Consider the following 20,636-nt stretch of genomic DNA (forward strand, 5'->3'; position numbering starts at 1 on the left):
TTTCCTATTTCTGGCTACTCTAAATAGCTTTGCAAGGAACATCCTTATATGCACATTTTAGTGCAACTTTCCAGTGCTTTGGGTGCATTCCTGGAAGTGAGAATACAAGCCCAAAGATAATTAAAACAATAAACACTTACATAGCTTTTAACTCATATGGTTCAAAGCGCTTTGTGTGCATTAGCTCATTCAGTCCTCACATCCTCTCTGCAGAGGACTAACTGTTGTGACCCCTGTTTTACAGAGAGTTTAAGGACTTGCTCGAGGTCTCACAGCTGAGAAACGATGGGGCTGGTTTGGACCCCAGCGGTCCGGTGAAGGCGTCCAGAACACGCCACTCCAAAATGTGCCCCATTGGTATCAGGGTTATTTTGAACTGAAGGCAACTGAGAATCAACAGATGTAGGGAAAGTTGTTTGTTCTCCCCTGGCCTGTGTGAAAGCAGGGCAGAAATTTCGCTTCATGAAGGCGGCATAGACTCCCAGCCGCTCTGTCTCCAGGACCAAAAGGAGGGGAGCAGCTCTCACCAGGGTTGGACTGGAGGGTGGCCCCCCTGCGAGTCTGAGTCTGCGAAAACAGATCGTTAGTTTCCCCAGTGGATTTCCTAGTCACTTTCTCACGGATTACCGGCCCTAGAAGCCCAATTCCCTTTCCTTTGTCTGGTCACTTCCCCTCAGTTTACCACCCTTTGTTCAACTGGCATCTATATTCCCAAGTCTAACCACTTCTTTAGGTTTTCACTTCTTTTCTTTTTCTTTTTTTTTTTTTAGCTTAAGTTTTCACTTCTTTTCTGTGCAGCCCTCATGCACATGAAAATATTAATATCAGTCAAATTTGCATGCCTTTGTTCCTATTCACGTCTTTTGTCAGTGTGATCAGTCCATGAAATGCTCATGAGTTCTCAGGTCCAACATGTTAGAAAGATGCCAGATTTTCCCATTTGAAGATTCGTAATGCACATAAACATATCCAAGGCACAGCAAATACTCGCTTTTTCTCCCCGATCCAAGGGGGAAGTATGATTCCCTGTCCCAGTCATGTCAGGTTTGGTCACGCAACCTGCTTTGGCCAACAGAAGGTGCACGGGAGTAACAGGGCGCCCGGGCAGTATTTAAGAGGCATTGTATGTTTCTGCTTGCTTCTCTGGCACTGTTTGAACTCTTCCATGAGAAAAACGTGTCCCAGTCAACCTTCCTAGCCTGCTTCCGAGACGGGAGGTGAGAACCTGAACTCAACACCTCGCTGTGGGCAGCTGCTCCATGGGCCCTGTACACCTGTGCGCAGGAAATAACTGCTTCAACTTTGACAAACTTACGTGTCACTGTGATTTGTAGTGGCTGTTATGGCACAAAAGCTGATTAATACAAGGGTTCCTAGAAACCCTGCAATAAATATTAGTTTTGTTCAACTTTTAACTTCCCCCAAGTTATTTGATCATAGACCCTTGTTTTACTCCATAGAAATCACATTGGGAAATGGTAATATAAACAAACCCTGGATAGTGATTATACTCTAAAATAGGAGTATTAGTATTTAATGTTGAAACGAGGCATTTCTTTTTTTAAGTAATTTTTAAAAGATTTTTATTTATTTTTAGACAGAGAAGGGAGGGAGGGAGGGGGGGAGAGAGAGAGAGAGAGAGAGAGAGAGAGAGAGAGGGAGAGAGGGAGAGAAAAACATCAATGTGCAGTTGCTGCGGGTCATGGCCTGCAACCCAGGCATGTACCTTGACTGGGAATGGAACCTGTGACACTTTGGTTCGCAGCCCGCACTCAATCCACTGAGCTACACCAGCCAGGGCTGAAATGAGGCATTTCTTACAATAGGATTCATTACCTAATCAATAGTCATTCACTTCTTAAATTTCTGGGAAGGATACCAAAAAGGCCCTCCTAAGTTTGATCATATTATTATTAATTACATGTACTACTTCTTCCTCTTGAGGACACCAGCTTAAGCTGATATACTTAGAAAGATATTTTCAAGGGAAAATTGAAACATTATTAGTTTGCCTCTCCATAGACACCCCCCATAAAATTATAAGTTAAATCTTACACACTTAAAATATTTTTCCAACACAACTTTGGAACTGCTGATTAGCCCATTTGTTTCATGGAAAATTTACACCAAATAACCTAATGGCAACATGAGGCCTCACTGTCCTCCCCATCAGCCAAGGTAAACTTAATTTCTGTTAAAAAGATGCTGGCTTTAAAAAAATTATAGGAATTATAATATGTACTCCCAGGACACATTTATTTGAGTCGTGACTCCAAGACTGACAGGTAAGGCCTTGCCATGAATGTGACGCTTGAATGAAGTAAGATGCCTCCACTCTCCATGTTTCTCGCTGGCCCTCCTCTCTTTGCTCGGCCGGGAGGGACGTTCCCTCTGGGAAGGCATCAGTCTGAGCTCAAAGAGACATGGGTTTTCTGGGAGGAGTGTTGTCACTCCAACTGCCTCCCTTCGGGAGACCCTGTAAGTGAGGGCATCCCCCCACGGGCCGACCCCGCCTACACCCCCAGACCTCCCCCTGGCTACATCAGGTGTAGGACGGTGGTGGACAGGAAGCCCAGGAGTGGGGTTCTGGTGCCTGGACACCGAGGTTTCTAACCTTTCTTTGGCCTGGTCCCTACAGGCTTTTCCAGAGCGGAGCAACGTCCCCCAGCAAATTTAAGACGGTTAGACGAAGACATGCATTTCTTCTGCAAAGCGGAGAAAGGCAACCGAGAGGGGAGGAGGGGAGGCAGGACTGGCCTGACCTCATTGGAGCCCCATTTCTAGGGGAGATGGGATTTAGGGAAGAGACTCCGTAAAACTCCCCGTGCCCAGGGGCCCCTGGGCACTCTTGGACCCCCAAGGAAAGGCAAACTCCAGACAGAAGTATTATTCCATTAAAATACAACCACATATTAAAAAATTATAAGACAAAGAGCTGTTCTTCTTATTTTTCCTAACCAAAACATTAGAATTTTACTTTAAAAAAAAGCATCTGTAAGGTTTTTTTTTTAAGATAATTTATTGTTACATGAAGGAGTCACAAAGCAAAATGGGGTGGGAAAGAGATGTCACAGACGAATTTAAGAAGTAGTTTTTGTCCAATACTATTCTGGGCTTCCTAAGGTTAGAAACAGGAAAAGTGTCCAATGAAAAGGTAATCATTCTTTGTTAAAAGGTCTGGATTTGAAAACAACGTTTTTTCAGAAAATACAAATCATCCTTATTACATGAGAGCCATAATTTAAGAGCCTGAGAAAAAGGGCTTTAATTCATAAGTAAACTGGGTTTCCCAGACACACCCAGGAAGGGCTGGTTTGCTGAGTGAGCTCTGGAAGCCATGGCTCCCGCCACGCCAACCGACTCCAGCCCGGCGTGGTCGGTGTTCTTACTGGCCCTCAAGGTCCCACTGTGTCTTCACCTGCTTCCTCCTCTGCAACCTTCTGCCGGGCAGGTCTGAAGAAAAGGGACTAGAACTACAGTCCGTTCCCTAGTGAACAACTGAACCACACAAAACCTGCTTCCCCATTCACGTTACACATTCACAATCGCTTATTTCTACGTGCTTTACTGACATTATTCCGGTTCTCTCCCCACCCAGAACGATTTGCCTGAACTTAACCCCAGCCCCCCTAAACCAAAGTCTCATGCGGACACCTCAGAACACTGCTGTGGTCCGAGGCCGCGTCCTCCAGGCCTGGCCTCTCCTGACATGCTGCCCCCGACGGCGGCCTGACCTCACTTGGGCGTCCCCACCAGGCAGGGGCAAGGCCTTGGGAATTCTCTCAATGTGATTTAAAAATTACATTTATCACTTGCCTTGCATGATAAGATTACAGAATCGGACAGAAAAATCTATCTTTATCATAAATGCCGTGTAATTTGCTTTTCCAAACACAGGAAGCATCTGTCGCTCTGCATGACCAAGGAGACTTGGTCCCCAGGGAGCCCTGCTGAGCGCCCCCCGCTGAACCCCACCGCACAGACTCCAACGGTCCAGCCCACTGCAGGCTCCACCGGGGGATGCTTCCCATCTGTTAGGAGCACAGCAGACTGAATATTGTGAAGTCTGAGGAGGACACCAGACAGTTGGGCCCTACAGACCTCTGATGACTTTAAATGAAGGTGATTATCATCACACCTGCTCTCCTCGGAACAAAAGTCCCTGCTGTGGCTCTGGGGAACCCTGGGGCCATCGGTTCTGCTTTCAGGGCAGGTGGAAGCACCCACAGAAACCGGGAGACACAGCAGGAGTCCGAGCCTACAGTCCTCTCTAGCCCTCGAACACCTGATATAACTGGGGTGTATTCAGAGGGAATAGTCATGATTTGCTCTTCCCTGCACTGGAAGAGAAAAAGCCACCGGCCGCTTCCTCCACTCAAAAGCCTCAGGCAGAAGTGGCGGGTGAGGCAGGGTGGGCAGGGGGCGGCCAGCGGCAGCCTGGCCCACCGCACCCTCTCGGCTCGCTGCCGGCCTGTTGCGCTCAATTCACAAAGTTCCTTCAGTTCACACCCAACGCCATGAGTGTCACTTACACGAAAACGGACACTTAAAGGAAGTGTGTGCCATCACAACAGCACCCAGGCTGTGCAGTGGGACTTGGGACATGCGTCCCTGCTTTGACTGCCCCTGAGGGGGCTGCCTCCTCCCTCAAGGCTCAGCCCTAAGGCACTGGCGGAATTCCTCTGCTGCACTGACACAATCACAGTTCCAAAAGCCAGTGTGATCCAGGGTCCCTGGAGAGGACACCCATCCTGACCAACCAGGTCACCAGGAACATCTATGCTTGCCTCCTCCCAGGTGGCGTCAGGCCCCAGGTGTGGCCACCGGTTCCCACTGAGTGAGAGCCTCTTGAGGAGTCCCAAGAAGCAGTTTCCTAAGCGCTCTTTTAAAATATCATCTCTCTCCGCAATGTTTTCCCGTAGGAAAAAACAGGAAAGTATTTAGAAACCCCAAAATACATATCAGGAGGGTTACACAAGCCTGCAGAGACGTCACCAGATGCCAAGGGTGCAAGGCGTCTGCCAGACCCTGAGCTCAGAAGCCCCGGGTGGGTGGAGCGGGAACCGAAGCCACCGCCCCACCCCCGGCGTCCCTGCAGACCACCCGGCCCTCCCAGAGTGGGGAACGTGGGATGAACCTTTTCTTTCTTTCTTTCTTTCTTTCTCTTAAAAACACATCTTACTCTGCGGTTTTGTTTTGTTTTTTATGCCATGAAAAAGACTTAGAGAATGCGAAGCGTTTCGGTTAGCAGGAAACGGACGTGGACTCAGAAACAACAGTGGAACGGAGCGCACGCGCCGCACAGATGGGACCCATGTGGGGCCGGCTCCCCGGAGCCGCACCGCTGTCGGAGCAGTGAGGACACCCGGGCTGGAGGCTCCTAAAACTCACTTTTTCCATTCCAGAGACTTTTTCCACGCTCCTTCTCAGACACGCCGGCCAATGGGAGAGGAGCTCGTCCCTCCCTCCCTATTTCAAACTGTGGCCCTTTTCCTTTCGCTGTGGTCTCTTTATTTTCTCATCAAATCGAGACTAGGGGAGGGGACAGACCTATGCAGCAGCGAACTAGAAATACACTCAAATACACTCCTTTTAAAAACAATTTGACCATTTTTTAAAAACCAAATTTTCTCAATTACGATAGGATAGCGTGACTTTTTTTTTCTTCCCCAGGCTGGGCTTAGAGGTGTCTCTAGGTTGGATTCCCAGGGCATGAACGACACTCAAGGGTGGTGTGGCCCCACGTGACTGGGGCAGCGGGGGAGCCGGTCCAGCCCCCCCAGCTTGCTGGAGTCAGCTCTCATCCGAGAGGCAATCACCACCCAGGAACTCCGTGGCTTCGAGCTCCACGCTGGACAGGAACCTCCTCAGCGTCTTGCGGCAGTTGTAATCCAGGGTGGTGGTGTAGACGGTCTTGGGGTACTTGGGGTAGACGATGGTAGTGCTGAGGAAGCGGGTGGGCTTGTGGCGGGGCTCGAAGCGCAGCTCGGCCTTGTAGTTGCGCCACGTGCAGTTGGGGATGCAGGTGACCGTCTGGCTGCAGGAGGCCATGGCCAGGCCCAGGGGCAGGTGGACGTCATCGATGAAGTGCCGCTCTGAGTCGTACTTGACTGAGGAAGTGTACCTGGGCGGGAGATGGAAGGCAGCATGATGGTGTTCCTCTGAGCTAGGGGCACTGGGGTCCCTACCGTGACCCTCGACCTCTTGTGGCGTGCAAACCTTCAGACGTGGCAACCCTAGTTAGATGCACTGTAGAGTTACTGCAGCCCTTCCTGCGCGGTGCTGTTGGAAGTGCTTTACTTCCAGGATCTAATTTAATTGTCCCAGCAGCCCTGGGAGAGGTCATCGAGGCACAGAGGGCTAAGGTCACAGTGGGACTGAGTACTGAGTGGGGAGGCTGGGATTTGAATGCAGGCGTGCAAGACCCCAGAGTTTATGGTGCGCTCACCGTTTCTCTGCGGGCCGCAGCCCCCGGGGTCTATGCCCGCTAACTTGAGCTGTGAGAGCCCCGTCAGGTTACTGACCTTACTTCCGAAGGGCTCAAAGCCTTGGTGACTGACCTTTTCCTGCAAAAGGCTCGCAGGAAGGACTGGGTAGGATGTCCACACAGCCAAGTGCTGTCCGCAGTAATTATTGCATCACGATGTGAATCCCACCGCCACACTAGGGCGAGCAGTTCTGCTGTCCCCTGAAGTGATCGGTTAGCTCCTTAAAGGAAGGACGAAGGAGCCCAGAAACCCTGGGTGCTGCTTCTGGACGCTAGGTGATGCCACGTTCTAGCACTCGGTCCACCCTGGCCTTTCGTTTGGAGACCCCCTCAAACCCTGGACTCTGAGACCCAACCTTCTCAATCAAAGTCAATTACAATCTTGATTTCCATAAAAACCCCAAACATCAACGTTCCTCAAGCAGCTACTTTGTTATTTTTAAAGCCCTTCTTTGGTAATTTGGGAGTTACTTTTTTTTCTATATAAGCAAAGCATAGTTCATTTTCCTACATAACTATTGCAGCTTCCTAAGAGCTAGGATATATATGAGCATCACACGCAGGTGCATCCAACGACACCACACCTACCAGCCCCCACTGGCAGGCCGGGGAGCGAGGATCAGCATTCTTTTCCACCAGCCGGAGAGAAACGCCTGTTCTCCTTGGGCAGGTAGGTAAGAAGCTGGTGAGAGCTAGTGTCATGAAGTCATGTCCTCGTTTTGTTCAAAATACAAGCTCTGCAGGAATAAAGGGCTGAACTGCTCACCTCCAAACTGGGGAGCCGCCTTTGTTCCACGTCAAAGGGCCCTTTGTGTCGAGGCAACTGAACCTCCAGCTATAAAACCACCAGCTCCCAAAAGTAAAATTCCTTTCTCTAAAGAGACCTATCTTGAACAGAGCCTCTCAGTGAATCCCTGCCCCCGGATAATCCTGGATTGATACATTCCCGAGGAAGAATGAGCCTTTCCCAGTGAAATGACAAAAACAAGGCTGCAGCACCTCAGAGCAGGCTGAGAGGCTGGCTGCTGGGGCAGGTGGGGAATGGGGACCAGCTTTTGGAAAGAGGAATTGATGAGGAACCTTTAAACATCTGATGGCCGTGACATATGAGGTACAAAAAGCAACTCGTAGGACTTTACCTGTGACATGAGCTTGTTTTTATTTTAAAAAGGGCGTCCATGTATTTACTTGCTTACAGTGCATGAGAGATTCTGAAAGCATGCCCACCGAGCTACGAATAGTCACTGGCAAACTCTTGTGATACACTAATTTTAAAAAATAAAAAAATAAAAAGTACTCATTTCTGGAATTAAAAAGTGAAAAATATAAAAACAACATAAAATGAGAGCCTGCTACATTTACCTTACTTCCGTTGGTGGTAAGGGGTCAAACTCCACTCCTTCGCCAAAGGATAGGGGGCACAACTTGGGCGCGCAGGCGGAGGCCAGGGGTGTGGGCAGCGAGGCTGGATTCTGTGAGGACGGAGGACGCAGTGAGACCACGGGCCGAGCTGATCTGTCCCCCACAGCAGGTCCCGGCTCTGAGCCTGCAGCTGAGCACCCAACTGTGACTCGTGCCCCCCTTCCTGGGAATGACGCCGGAGAAGGGCTGACCCACAGCATGGGAAGAGCAGTGGACAGGGAGCCAAGAGGCCTGGGTTCGAATCCCAGATCTATCACAAACGAGCTGTGTGGCCCCACAGGAGCCAGGTCACACGCTCTCAGAGACCTTGTCTTGCACCCCAAGGGGCTGTCCCCTTCTGCACCGAGGTTCCGTGAAAGGCTGACAGGAGGAAGCACACGTGAGCTCAGTGACATTGCCCAACCCAGGGCCTGCTGCACCACACCGCAGGGGGCGGGCAGGAAACCCCCACCAGCTGGGGCTCCCTAACCAGAATCTCAATTATGCCCCCCCCCCCCCACCCTGTCATTGTCTCAGCAACACTTTCGAAAAGGCCCAAACAAAACCATCCTGCCAGGGGTGTTTTTACACTACAGATTCAGGACAACCTCCCCACCAACTCTGCCTCTGGGAAGATCAACGCCCAACCAAGATGGAGGGTCTGCAGCCTCCCTGGTGAGATGAGCACCAAAAAGTTCTCTGTGCCACCTTCCACTCTCCAGAAAACTCGAAGACCCGGGGCACAGCGTGCCCAGAGGTTAATGGGCCTCCCGTCAGGTCAAAGCTTTAGACTCTCTGCTTCGTCAGGCAGCCTGGGAGGCAGTTCCACCCTAGACACAGGTGCCAGCTCTCCCCGGATCTCTGTGTAGTGCCCCTTGGGTTCCCAGGTTATGGGAGAACATGCCATTTTCTTTGCCAGATTTGAGAGAAGGACCCACACTTGGGCCGGGGTGTGGAGGTGGCAGCCCTACCCTCACACCTTCCAGGGCAGGGAAGGTCGAAGATTGGCTCTAAGACATGGATCCTGTCGCTGGGACAAGGTGTCACTGAAGGTGTAGGTTGGAAATACAAAAGCCCAAAGGGATCAGGGAGAGGGTCCAGCACCTGAATTTGGGTAGAGGCTGGGGTGGGGCTGTGGGTGAGAGCCAAGGCCAGAGGATGCGGGACAGTGAAGTGTGGGCACTGGCTGCTGCAGAGCTTTCGGAGACAGCCCCCAAGCCATGACAGTGGGCCCTGCTCTGCCCCCAGCTCTCCGGCTGCCAGACATTTCCCACCCTGGGGGGGCCTTCCAGACAGTCCTGGGCTGCAGGGTGACAGAGCCACAGGAGTGATGGGCGACTCCAACACGCACATTACAGCCTTCTCTCAGGCATCCACACAGGCGCTCGGCCCCCTTGCCTCAGCCTTCTCTGCCCCCTCATTCCCGCCCACCTACCGGACACACACTGAGCACACACCTCGCCGCAGGTGCAGGCTGGGAGTGGGGCAGGGCAGCAGGACTTATAACAAATGGACAAGGTGCCACCAGGGAACGGGGATGGAGCCGCAGACTCTAGCATGGCTCTGGGAAGCATCAAGGAAGACTTCCCAGAGGAGGTGACAAGCTGGGCATTGAAGAGCCAGCAGGGCTTTGACAGGTGGAAATGCTGACCGGGTGTTGAGAGAGGTAGAAAGGGATGGGCTCGGAGAGAAAAGGCATGCCAAGTGGAGGCGGCAGCAGCCTCAGAGGCACCAGCGTGAGGTCTGCAGATGTGGTAGATGAGGCTAGAAAGGGCCAGGTTCTGGGGGGTTCTGAGGGCCGACTTGAAGCTGGTGCTGCTTCTGGTGGAGATGAGAGAATGCAGTGATGCCCACGGAGAGGCAGGGTCGCTGGGTCAGAAGTTCCACACACCATCAAAGTGTGTGGGTCCTTCCGGAGCAGCAGCTGCCACCGACTGCATCACCCAGGGGAGAGGGCTGCAAACACCCGCTCCCTCCCCAGGGGGGACCCCTCCCCAGGGGCCGGCTGGGGTGAGGGCCCCTCTGGGCTTTGACTGCAGGCAGGATGTGGGTGCCCTTGAGTGCTAGGTAAAGGCAATAAACACCACCACCTGAGAGACTACAAAGGCAAAAGAGACTTGGTGTTTTTCATTAAAGAAGAATTTTGAAAGAAAATAAAAGTATTCAATTTTGAAAGTTTCCACCGACCTAAAGGCCTCCCACCCATCACGTGCCAGACACGGGTTAGGTGGCAGGACAACGGGGGACCCAAGGAGGGCAGAGGCTCGTGGGGTGACCTTTTTCAAAAGGCCCTCCAAGGCCACTAACACAGTCCCCAAAGGCTGGCCCTGTTCGCTGTCTGAATCCGGGAGCTGGGGAGCCAGAGCACACTCCTCTCCCCGAGACCAGCGGGAAGGTGTAAGGCCCCTGGGAGCCACCGTCTGCAGGGGAACAGCCCGGGAGGCAGTGCCGGGCCTGCAGTCCGGGGAAGGCTGGAGTTCCCTCGGGTGTCCCCAGGCCCCTTCCAGGACAGCCGGGACAGGAATGTGGCCGGGCCGCAGCCTGGCAGCCCCGCAGGCTGCCACCCCGAAGGGAGGAGGAGGCGGCTCGCCTCTCCCCGGGGCTCCCGCGCCTCCCAGGCGATGACAATTTTCCAGCCACCGGCTCCAGCTGGCTAGGAACTCGCAGCGCTCCCGCCCCGGGCTCCCAGCTATGGCCACGCCGTCCCGACGGGAGGGTGGCGGCGCCGACAGTGCGCCCCGAAAGGGGCCGCAAGACCGGCTGGTAGTCCCCCGGGGCCCGGCTGCGGTTAGGATGGGGAGAGAAAGGGCCAGAGGGGAGCCACTCACCAGGACCGTGGGGGTCGCCGCCACGTCGGACTCTAGCGTTCCGGATGCCGGGGCGCGCTCCCCGCTGCCGCCGCCGCCCCCAGCCGCCGCGAGCCCCCAGTGGCTGGGGCTGGGGCTGGGGGGCAGCCCGGAATCCGGGCTATCCAGGACGCCGTCGCCCTTCTTCTTCGTGTCCACGAGCTCAGGCACATCCTGCAGGTTCAGCCGGCCCACCATGGCTGTGCGCGCGGCGGGGCCCCGTCTGGGGCCGCGGACGAACAAGGGGCGCAGATGCGGGCCGGGGCCGCTGCCCGCCCGGCCGCCCTGCCTGCCTGCCGCCCGCGCGCGGTCCAAGTCTGGCGGGCTGCGGCGTCCCGGGCCCGCCCTCCTTCCTCCGCCCCGCCCCGCCCGCCGGGCCGCCCCGCACAGGCCGAGCCGCGAGGCCCGGCGCCAGGGGCCGCTGCTCTCCCGCGGTGCGCCGCCCTCGCTGTGTCCTGCCCCGCCGCCCAGTCCGCCCGGAGCGACCGATCCCAGTGCGCCAGGGGCACCCGGCTGGCTTCCCGGAGGACCCCGTTCGGGCCCACGTCCGGTCCCGTCCGGGCTCCCTCTCTGCTGCAGGTGGACACGGACACCACTGTCCCCCGGCCCCTGTCCCGTCGCCCTGTCCCAGCAGGGCCCAGCAGGCGCCCACACTTCGAACCCTGGCGGTCTGGGGAAGCCAGAGCAGAGCCCCGGCCTGCAGAGGCTTGGGGAGCCGGCCGAACCCAGCGAGCAAACAACTGGAAATTATTAATAGTTAATGCGCTTCGTATGGCTCTAGCCGCCTCTTGGCTCAGCAGGGCGGGCTCTCAGTCTGTCTCTGGCTCTCATTTCTGCCCCGCAGGAAAAGAGGGCCTACTCCGCTGATCCTCAGGGGACTCCCGCGGAGAGACATCACCCTGGCCTGAGCGCCCAGCTGAACAGGCTGTGGCCCCACCAGGCAGGGAGAGTCTGCGGTGGGCGGGCAGACTGGGACCTCGATGGGGACCGGGCTCAGCAGGCCGCCCACTGCTGTCCGAGGAACCCTGGGCTCCCCGGTGAGGGCCACAGCTTTTCACTCACAGGAGCCCCTGTCTAAAACCCAGCCTGGGGGGCTCTCCCCTCGTTTTCAATCCGACAGAAAGACCTATCTGAGTGAGAGCACTGTTCAGTAGCTGCCAGCTGTAGACCTGGAGGTTCTCAAACCTAGTCCTTTTCCTCACAGACACTTCCAAAATTAGCAGTAAATATTTAGTAAGTCCCCACCCTCAACGCCACCGCCACCCTAACCGGAGGGTTTTGGTGTGTGTGCAGCTAAGAGCCTCAGCTGGAGCGGTGCCCAGACCTCGCCTGCAGGCACCAGCTCCAATGAGGGGTGCGCCCAGGGTGGGGGGGCCCCCCGCTGACTAGAGAAGAGGCAGGCTCTGGCCCTGGCCAGGGGGCTCCGTTGGCTGGAGCGTCAGCTGGTAAACCAAAAGGTCGCAGGTTCAATTCCCAGTCAGGGCACATGCCTAGGTTGTAGGTTGGATGGGTCTGGATGGGTTGGGGCCTTGTGGGAGGGAGCAATCATGTTTCTCTTTCTCTCCCTGAAACCAGTAAGTGTCTCCTCAGGTGTCCTTGGATGCAGATTTAAAAGAAGAAGGGGGAGGAGAAGGGTGGCCTCTGTGCATGCCCCACTACGGCAGCCCAGTCTGTGTCCCGGCAAAAACGAAGGATACTTGTCCTGCTTGCAACCTGTTGAAGTCAGAATTTAGAGCAGGTAGATGCTGGAGATCTGTCGGCAAAGGTGGGCCCTCCTATCCTCCTCACTCATCATTTTCAGGTAAGAAAACAGAAAAGGGATTTGGCTTGCTCCAAGTCACACAGTACCAACTGTGTTGGTACAAGGGTCTTACCTCAGACCATCCCGGCCACAAAGCTAGAGCCTGGGACGCGCCTGTGTGCCTACAAGTCGTCCACTCACTCAGGGCCGCTGGGAGCACGGTGCAGAATCACAGTCCAGACAAACGTGTAGTGCAAGGACGTACTCTGAACAATGGGTCTTAGAGGCCGGGCTCACTACACAGCTGTGCTTCCGTACCCGCGTCGATCCCACAGTCTGGACGTCCTGGGCCAACCCCAACCTGGGCACCACTAGAGAGATCGAAGTGCCTCTGGGGCTATGGAGAGTGTGGTCTGCTGGCCATGGGAGAACCCGGTGCCCTGGAGAGAATCTGCCCACCAGTGTTCCCATACGGACCCCGGGAGCTCTTCCCCAGCCTGGCCAGGTTGGGAAAGGTATCCAGGAAGACGGCAGTTGCTCCAGGGGGGTGGCGATGTTCAAAGTTATCAGTCTGGAAGAGGCAGAGGACAAGACTGGGGAAGGTCACCATAGGAGGCCAGTTTTAGCCCCTCTTTGCAGTGTGGATTGTGGTGGAGAGCTTGGGAGGGACCTCCCCACTGGAACCTGCTAAAACCCAGAGCTGGAGCTGGAGTGGTGGGGTGGAGCCTGGCATTCCACCTTCTCAGGGGAGTTCTGAAGGGCTTCAATTATCCGTGTTCTGGCAGAAGAAGATCTAGAGACATCACAGCCCCCAAAGCGAGCAAGGAGACGTGAGGCTGCAAGCTTCAGAGGGTCCAGGCAAATCAAAGGGGTACCCTTTCTCCCTGGCACCGGGGGGTCATCACGCAACTGGCCGGGGAGTTACATGGGTATCTTGGCCCTCAAACTGGACCTCGGACATCCACACATCAACTGCCATCCTATGCAAGTTCTGTCTGATTCCCAAGAACAATGTCTCCCCAAATCCAGAGGGCTCGTCAGGCCTCGGGACAACTGCCAAGGAGCTTTGGAAGCATAAACTGATTGCCCACCATGGCCTCCCTCCTTGCAGAGGAGCCCAGCACAGACCCTTGCACCAGAAACTGGAGGGGCCTGAAGAGGGCTCCAGCGCCAGGGCCTGACACAGACAGAGGAGCAGAGGTGGGGACATGGCTCCGTATACACTCCCACGGCCCACTCAGCGCCCTCCCCCAACAACCTGCAAAAGTCGCACCCTCCCTGGCTCCCAGAATTCTGCAGAGCCCATCAAAAGACGAGCAGAGCCCCCTGACGGGTGTGGCTCAGTGGGTTGGGCATTGTCCCACAAAGGAAAGGTTGCAGGCTCGATTCCCCATCGGGGCACATGCCTGGGTTGTGGGTTGGATCCCCAGAAGGAGCGTGTGTGAGAGGCAACCCATCCATGTTCCTCTTTCACATCAGTGTTGCTCTCCTCTCTTTTTCCCTCCCTGCCCCTCTCTCTAAAAGTAAATAAATAAAATCTTATTAAAAAGAAAAAAGATAACGAGGAGAAACCCCAGGTGTGTTCAGATGGTCGTTGAAGAGCAAAGAGAAGGCAGAGGGCACCGTGACCTGGCCGGGATCCTGCCCGCCTGCCCGCCGGCACCGCTGACCAGCCCTGGCGTCCTGGTGGGGGCGCACAGGGGCTCTCACAGCGGGAGCCCTGCAACTTTCACCTGCCCACACGTTCTTCTCAGGAGGAGAGCTGGGGACTTCCTTGTAGCTATGTGGGTGTGTTTCTCGGCCCTGAGTGAGTTCGCATCTCTGGTCCTTGTCTGGAAGGGCCCCATCCTCCTCCTCCATCTTATTCCAGATCGCTTTCCGCCAGAAGTAGTTTTAACTCTAACTGAAACTAAAAACTCCAGCTGAAGCTTGGGGAAGACAACAGATCCGCCTTCCCCCTTCCTTCGGGCCTTCTTCCGAGGAGCAGCGGGGTGCACCTGGACATCAGGGCCGCGCTGCAGCCAGCACGAGGGGCCACACAGCCTGGGTGACGAGTGGCCTCTTCTCAGAGCTGTCCTTTCAGAGTGGGCCATCGTCCCCCTGCCTGGGTCACAGAGACTCGTTGTCCTCCTAGGACTTGACCTCTGGCGTGAGGCCTTTCTCAGGAGGGTCTGAGGAACAAAGGACGCCTGCCGATGAATGCCATCCTGCATTTCCCCGTTTTCTGTGCCAGACTGAGTTGGTGCCTGAACGGGACTGAGTCAGACAGAGCAGGGCAGGACCCCCACAGGGCTGCAGCGCGCTGTTCCGGAACAGCTTGTCTTCAGTCGGCTCTGCCAGACAGTGGATTGAAAACCCTGCTGGCTCGAGCGTGCTGGCTCCCATCTGGGGCCTGCGGCAGCGCCCTGCAGCCCCAGCGCCCCCCGCTGGGTCCGGTGTGCTGGGAGTCACAACGCAGGGATTAGCCTAGCGCTCAGTCGAGTCCCTTCAATCCCTCCAGTGCACCCACGTCAACCAAAATACTTTGAAGAAACAGAACTTCATTTTGTTTCCTTAAGTATTTTAAGATTACGGTTACAGCCCTGGCCAGGTGCTCAGTTGGTTAGAGCATCGTTCGGATCCGCCAAGGTTGCAGGTTCCATCCCCCATCAGGGCGCATATGAGAATCAACCAGTAAACGCATAAATAAGTGAAACACCAAATCGATGTTTCTCTCTCTCTTTCTCCCCCTAAAGTCAATACATTTTTTTTTAATCAGTAAATTAAAAAAAAGATTAAGGTTGTTTTCAAAGAACATTGAAAGGGAACTACCATGTTCCATAGACAAAGGAGCCGAATTAGAAAGAGGCGCTCTGCCACAACGCAGCCCCTGGGAGCATGCGCACACGGAGCCCCTGCGCTCACAGTGGTGGCGCGGTCAGACGGAGCCAAGGGACACCAGTGTTGGGCTCGGCGATTCCCGGAGCAGTGGGTCCCAGCGAGCAGGCCGGCTCCTTTTCTCACCTCTCAGGTGGGAGACCGCCAGTTCAGGTGGAGAGGTGGGTTCTAGCCCAGCCCAGCTGGCAACAGTAACCCAGATCCCGAATGCAGCTCAGGGTGAAGTCACGCTGATGTCCCTGTGTGGGGAACCCCGTGTGTGACCCCAGTCAAATACAAGCTCCTCCCTCGAGGCCTCCTATTTGTAAGCTGAGAGCTATTTTCCCAAATGCTCCCTAGTTACACAGAACAGGGCCGTGGCCTCTGCGAAATAAAATCCAGATGGGATTTTGCAAAGAGCTGGGGCACATGGCCTCCTTGGAACCACATCCATGCACTTGCACTCCTGGCCGCATTCTGCATATTCACACTGGACAAGGACTTGCAGCCCAGAAAAATAGCCTTCAGTTGAGCAATTGAAGTTAAGACCCTTGGCTGACAGGCGTGATAGAAGGGTGTGCTGTCATTTTCCCTGGGGAACAGGTGGCTGGTCTGCACAGCCACAGTCTGAAGGCAGCCTCGAGGCTCCATGGACCACCCGGGGTTCAGGTCTGTAGGGGAGGGATGGAGAAGGGTACCCGTGGGGGTGGCCGACTGTGCTACAATGACGGTCTGACCCACTATGTCCTTCAGGGAGCCATAGCCCCAGAGCGCACTCCTCTCCTGCCCCAAATTCAAAGCAGGATACACACGGGGAGGGGATGGCTGTGGTTTGCAGCTCTGGACTGTGGGGAACTCTTGATACTTGCTGAAGGCATTTACATGCCTTTGAAAAATGTTTTTCAGTTTTGAGTCTTTCCTGAAAATTAGCCAGGGGTGGGGAAAGAACTTGGGGTGAGCAGAGAGGTACAAAGAAAACTGTGTGTCTCATGCTTTCCCAGGTCTATTGGCAGGGGGGCGTTGTGGGGGGGGTTGGTTAACTGGAATTCTGTTGCCTTTTGCCCCCAACCACTGACAAGTATTTCTGGAAACCTCTGAAGGGGTGTCTCATATGGTCATAAATAAATCTGGTCGCACACACGGGAATGCCTACTATTAATTTTCTTTTCATTCCCCTGCCCCACTGCTCCCGCTGCTGGTTCTGCTGTCACATGACAATGCCCCACCATAGCCCTGCGACAGGCTGTCCTTGCTGAGACCCCTGTCAGCTTCACCGGGCACCTAAGAGAGGCTGCAGCTGTGCTGCTGGGGCCCACTGACCTGCCCCCCGCCAGGGGCTGCCCACAGCCCCCAGGCCTCGATGCCGACACTGCAGGGGGCGCAGGAGCCCGAGCTGCGCTGCTGTCTGCTGCTGAGTGCCTCGAGCCCCCTCTGGTCACGTTCACAGGGTGGTCCTGCAGCAGGGTGGCTTCCTTGAGGCCTGCCTCCCACTCTAGGATTCAGAGTTGAACCCTGCAGGGAAAGGCCAAGAGATAAATAGTAAAACAAACAAAATCCTCTTTGAATTCCAAGTCCCTGTCCCCTGAACCAGGCCTGTCCTTCTGGCCCCTTCTCCTGACGCACACGGCAGCAGGCTGTTCTCCTGCTTTGGTACCTATAATGGGTGTCGTTCTGTGACGATGGACCCTGGTGTACTAAAGGTGAAGCCCTGCTCACTTTTTAACTCATTCAATTTAGCTCACAGGCCTCCGGTCTGTCTCGAAGTGGGGAAACTGACGTGCACATTCAGTGTTGTTTCTTCTCTTCCGGGAAATAATGGTTTTGTGTATAACTACTCTTGTCCTGCCCGTCTGCCCGTGGTGTATGGGGAGGCTAATGTAACATGGCAGCAGCGGGACGGGTGGCTGGTGGCACCCTGGGCCCTGGGCATGTTCCCACTGGTCGGGCTTCTGTGAGGTGTAGCTTGTCCTGCGTGGCCATGGAAGGCCGTCCTTGGCTGTGGACGCCCGTGTGCCAAATGCTCTGCATCCTGGTTGTTCCAAGCCGACGGTCTCTTCTGATGAACTGGCCCTTATGCTGCTTCTGGGGCCTCCGGGGGTTTGGGAGCCACCACCTGCCCACGACAGGTTGGGAGAGTGCACTCTCGCTTACTTAGGCCTGTCTGGCTGGACAGCCTTCCCAGATACTGCGGTGCCTTGCAGCACACAGGACTCGCCGTGGGGCCTGCCGTTTCCTGCGGTACCTGCCGGGAGCCAGGCAAAGGCTTCTAGACCAGGATTCCCTCATATTTATGGAGGGGATCTCTTATCTCAGGGCTCAGCCCAGAGTGGTGAGGTTCTGCATGTTTTTCTCAGGGGCCCACCAGCTTTTAAAACATGTCATACACACCCTGTGGTTTTTCTTATCTGCTGGTCTTTTTTTTTTCAATGGAAAAAAATGTTTCAGTTGAGATGCCCTGTCCTTATGCTGATGGTGTGGATTGTATGCAAAGTCCTCCCTAATTTTGGCTCTTCAAAGTTAAAGGTACACTTTTATTTTTCTTGTCCTCAGCTGAGGACATTTTTTCATTGCTTTTAGAAACAGAGGAATGGAGAGAAAAACATGGATGCGAGAGAGAAGCATCAATTGGTTGCCTCCTATACATACCCAGACTGGGGATCAAACCCACAACGTAGGCATGTGCTCTGACTGGGAATCAAACACACAAGCCTTCGGTCATGGGATGATGCTCCAGCCACCGGAGCCACACTGGCCAGGGCACAGGTACACTTTTAGATTAAGGAACAAAACCAAAACAAAACATTCCAATCCTGTTGCGTTGACAGCCATGGCTTTCCAGCCTTTCTTCTCTCCTCTTGAATCACGAAAGTTGACATAGGAGGAGTTCAGAAGCTGAGAATTTAATCTTTATACCATCACCACTGGAGGACGGTGCATAGAAGACACCTCACCTTCTCCTGGAGTGATGGGGAAGAGGTGGAGGAAACAAAGAATAGGAAAGATGCCCAGTTTAACATCCAACTATTATCTCTCTACATGCACAAGGGCTGGCCATTGCTCTCATGAGCAAACCTGCAAGCATGTCCTCCAGGAGCCTTGGCCTTGAGGGAGGCCACAGGGCTTTTGCTCAACAAAAAGGCTTTCTTGCAGCAAGACACAGCTCCGGTTGGGTCACATTTGGCTTTGTGCAATGAAAAGGAAAGGGGAACTTCCGCTTACTGGGTTTCCACAGACAGAGCTGCAACTACATCCTCTAGAGGCCCAGAAGCAGGAAGAAACATCTAGGGCCAGCGAGGAGGTGGAGAAGTGGGGACACGCATGTGATGGGCAGAGTGCGCAGCGAGACGATGTCCACGCAGGGCATTTTGGCAAGAGCTAGGAACAATTCCACTGTGTACGTCCCTCCATCATTTTAAACAGGAAAGTTCTAGGGGGTGTCCTGCACAAAGATGAGCGCAAGTAGGCCAAGATGCCTACAGGTTTTCACTCATGATGTCTTTAATAGCCCAAAAAATGAAAAGCACCTATTTATACATTGATAGGAGGCCTGCTAAATAAACAGTAGTATATCTGAACTATGAAATACCATGCAGTCATTAAAAAGAATGAGTAGACAGTTGGTTAGAGTGTCGTGCCAATATGCCAAGGTTGCAGGTTCGATCCCTGGTCAGGGCACATACAAGAATCAACCAATAACAAATCGATGTTTCCTTCCCTCTCTCTCTCTCAAATCAATCAATCAATCAATCAATCAGGAATGAGTAGATCTATATATGCTGAGGAAAAAGATGTCCAAGGTGTATTGTTTAGCTGCAGAAAGATATGCAAATATGCTGAATATTAATTCTGTTTGCAAAGTGCCCCTCCCCCACAGCAGAGACACAGAGAAAGTCCAGAAGGAGAGTAGGGCGTTTAATATATTTCCATGTTGGTTTAGCTTCTTAACATGAATACTTATATTGTACTTTAAAAATTAGTGTTACTATCACAATATTTTATAAGGCAAAGACAAGAAGAAACAGCAGTGCAGAAATATGCAGACCCGTCGGTGCTCAGTTCTGAGGGAGGAGGCCTGAGGAGGCCCAGGGGAGGGAGGGTTCCACCAGCTCTTTCTGAGAAACACTCAGAGCCCCGAGGAACTTGGTGGCCGAGCAGGGAGACCACACAGAAGTGTCACAGGTGGGCACAGGTAACCAGGTTCTTTGGTGACCGAGGACAAAGAATTGAACTGAACACACAGAGTTTATAGCATAAAGAGAGAAGATTTATTAAGCGATAGCACACTCCACAGAACATGGGAGCGGGCCAACTCTGAGCAGAGATTGATCCTGTGGGCTGGAGAGATTCTATTCTTATAGGGTGGAAGCTTCCTGGCTAGTTTTTTGGGGCTTCTATTGCACATGTACAAGTAATTGCATTTCAAAGCTACTGCGCATGTGTGATCTCCCGATTTTCTTGATTGGGCACTGGAGAAGGAGGTCCCACAATGTTATTTCATTATAATGCTACTATAATGACGCAGGGGTCGTGTAGCATCTCCTGTGCAGGTGCATTCTTGAGTCACCGTGATTCAGTGTTTTTTCCAGAAAGCAGGAACCACCAGTCTTAGAGGGTCTTTGTCTTGTATGGACGTCCTTTATCTTAGCCCTGGGGCACCTCTGGACTTTCCTCCTTCTGGACTATCTCCGGCCTCAGAAGGGCTTCCATGGTCTGAACCCCACCTCTCAGGCCTTCCTGGGATGGAGACTCCTGGTTTGCTGGGGCAAGTTGGACTTTTTATTTGATTTCCATGACTGTTGTTTGTGTAATCATTCATAATTAAGAACATTTTTTTTCTGATTAACTAACCATGTTAATTGACAAAGAGAGCTGAGACGGAGGAACCTGAAAAGGAAGCGGGTGCCACGTACAGACGGGGAATTCCGGGAAGGGAGTTGAGTGTAGCAGGGGATGGCACGTGGGATCTAGTGGTGGGCCAGCACAGCGACTGGAGTCGGGGGTGGGGTGGGGGGAGAACCAAAAACCTGAGGAACCTCAGGAGGCTCAGCTGGCTTTCACTATTCTCCGAAGGCAGCTGGAGCGGAGACCGCAGCGGGCCTAGGACCTGGGGGCTTGATCACGTCAAGGCTCAGAAGGACAGGAAAGTCAGTGAAGGAGACCAAGAAGTGTTAGAGCCAAGAAAGCTAGGCATCCACGGGGTTAAGAGGGAATTCCTAGGGAGAGAGGACACTCATCGAATAAAGGCAGAGTGCAAAGGGAATATGGAATAAAGTTCAGGAAGAAGGTCATCATTGACTTTCAAGGG

The 20,636-nt window shown here is 53.8% G+C and overlaps 1 protein-coding gene across 1 annotated transcript; it reads right to left on the reverse strand.

The window, feature by feature from the left end:
- Positions 1-3,207: 3,207 nt before the first annotated feature.
- Positions 3,208-11,061, reverse strand: RFLNB (refilin B). Its single transcript, XM_028520278.2, has 3 exons — positions 10,717-11,061; positions 7,850-7,959; positions 3,208-6,124 (listed from the first exon to the last, which is right to left on the reverse strand). Exons 1-3 carry the CDS (start codon positions 10,930-10,932, stop codon positions 5,794-5,796), a joined length of 657 nt encoding a protein of 218 aa, XP_028376079.1. The 5' UTR covers positions 10,933-11,061; the 3' UTR covers positions 3,208-5,793.
- Positions 11,062-20,636: the final 9,575 nt, after the last annotated feature.

This window comes from Phyllostomus discolor, chromosome 8, assembly GCF_004126475.2.
Source record: "Phyllostomus discolor isolate MPI-MPIP mPhyDis1 chromosome 8, mPhyDis1.pri.v3, whole genome shotgun sequence".
Lineage (NCBI taxonomy): Eukaryota > Metazoa > Chordata > Mammalia > Chiroptera > Phyllostomidae > Phyllostomus > Phyllostomus discolor.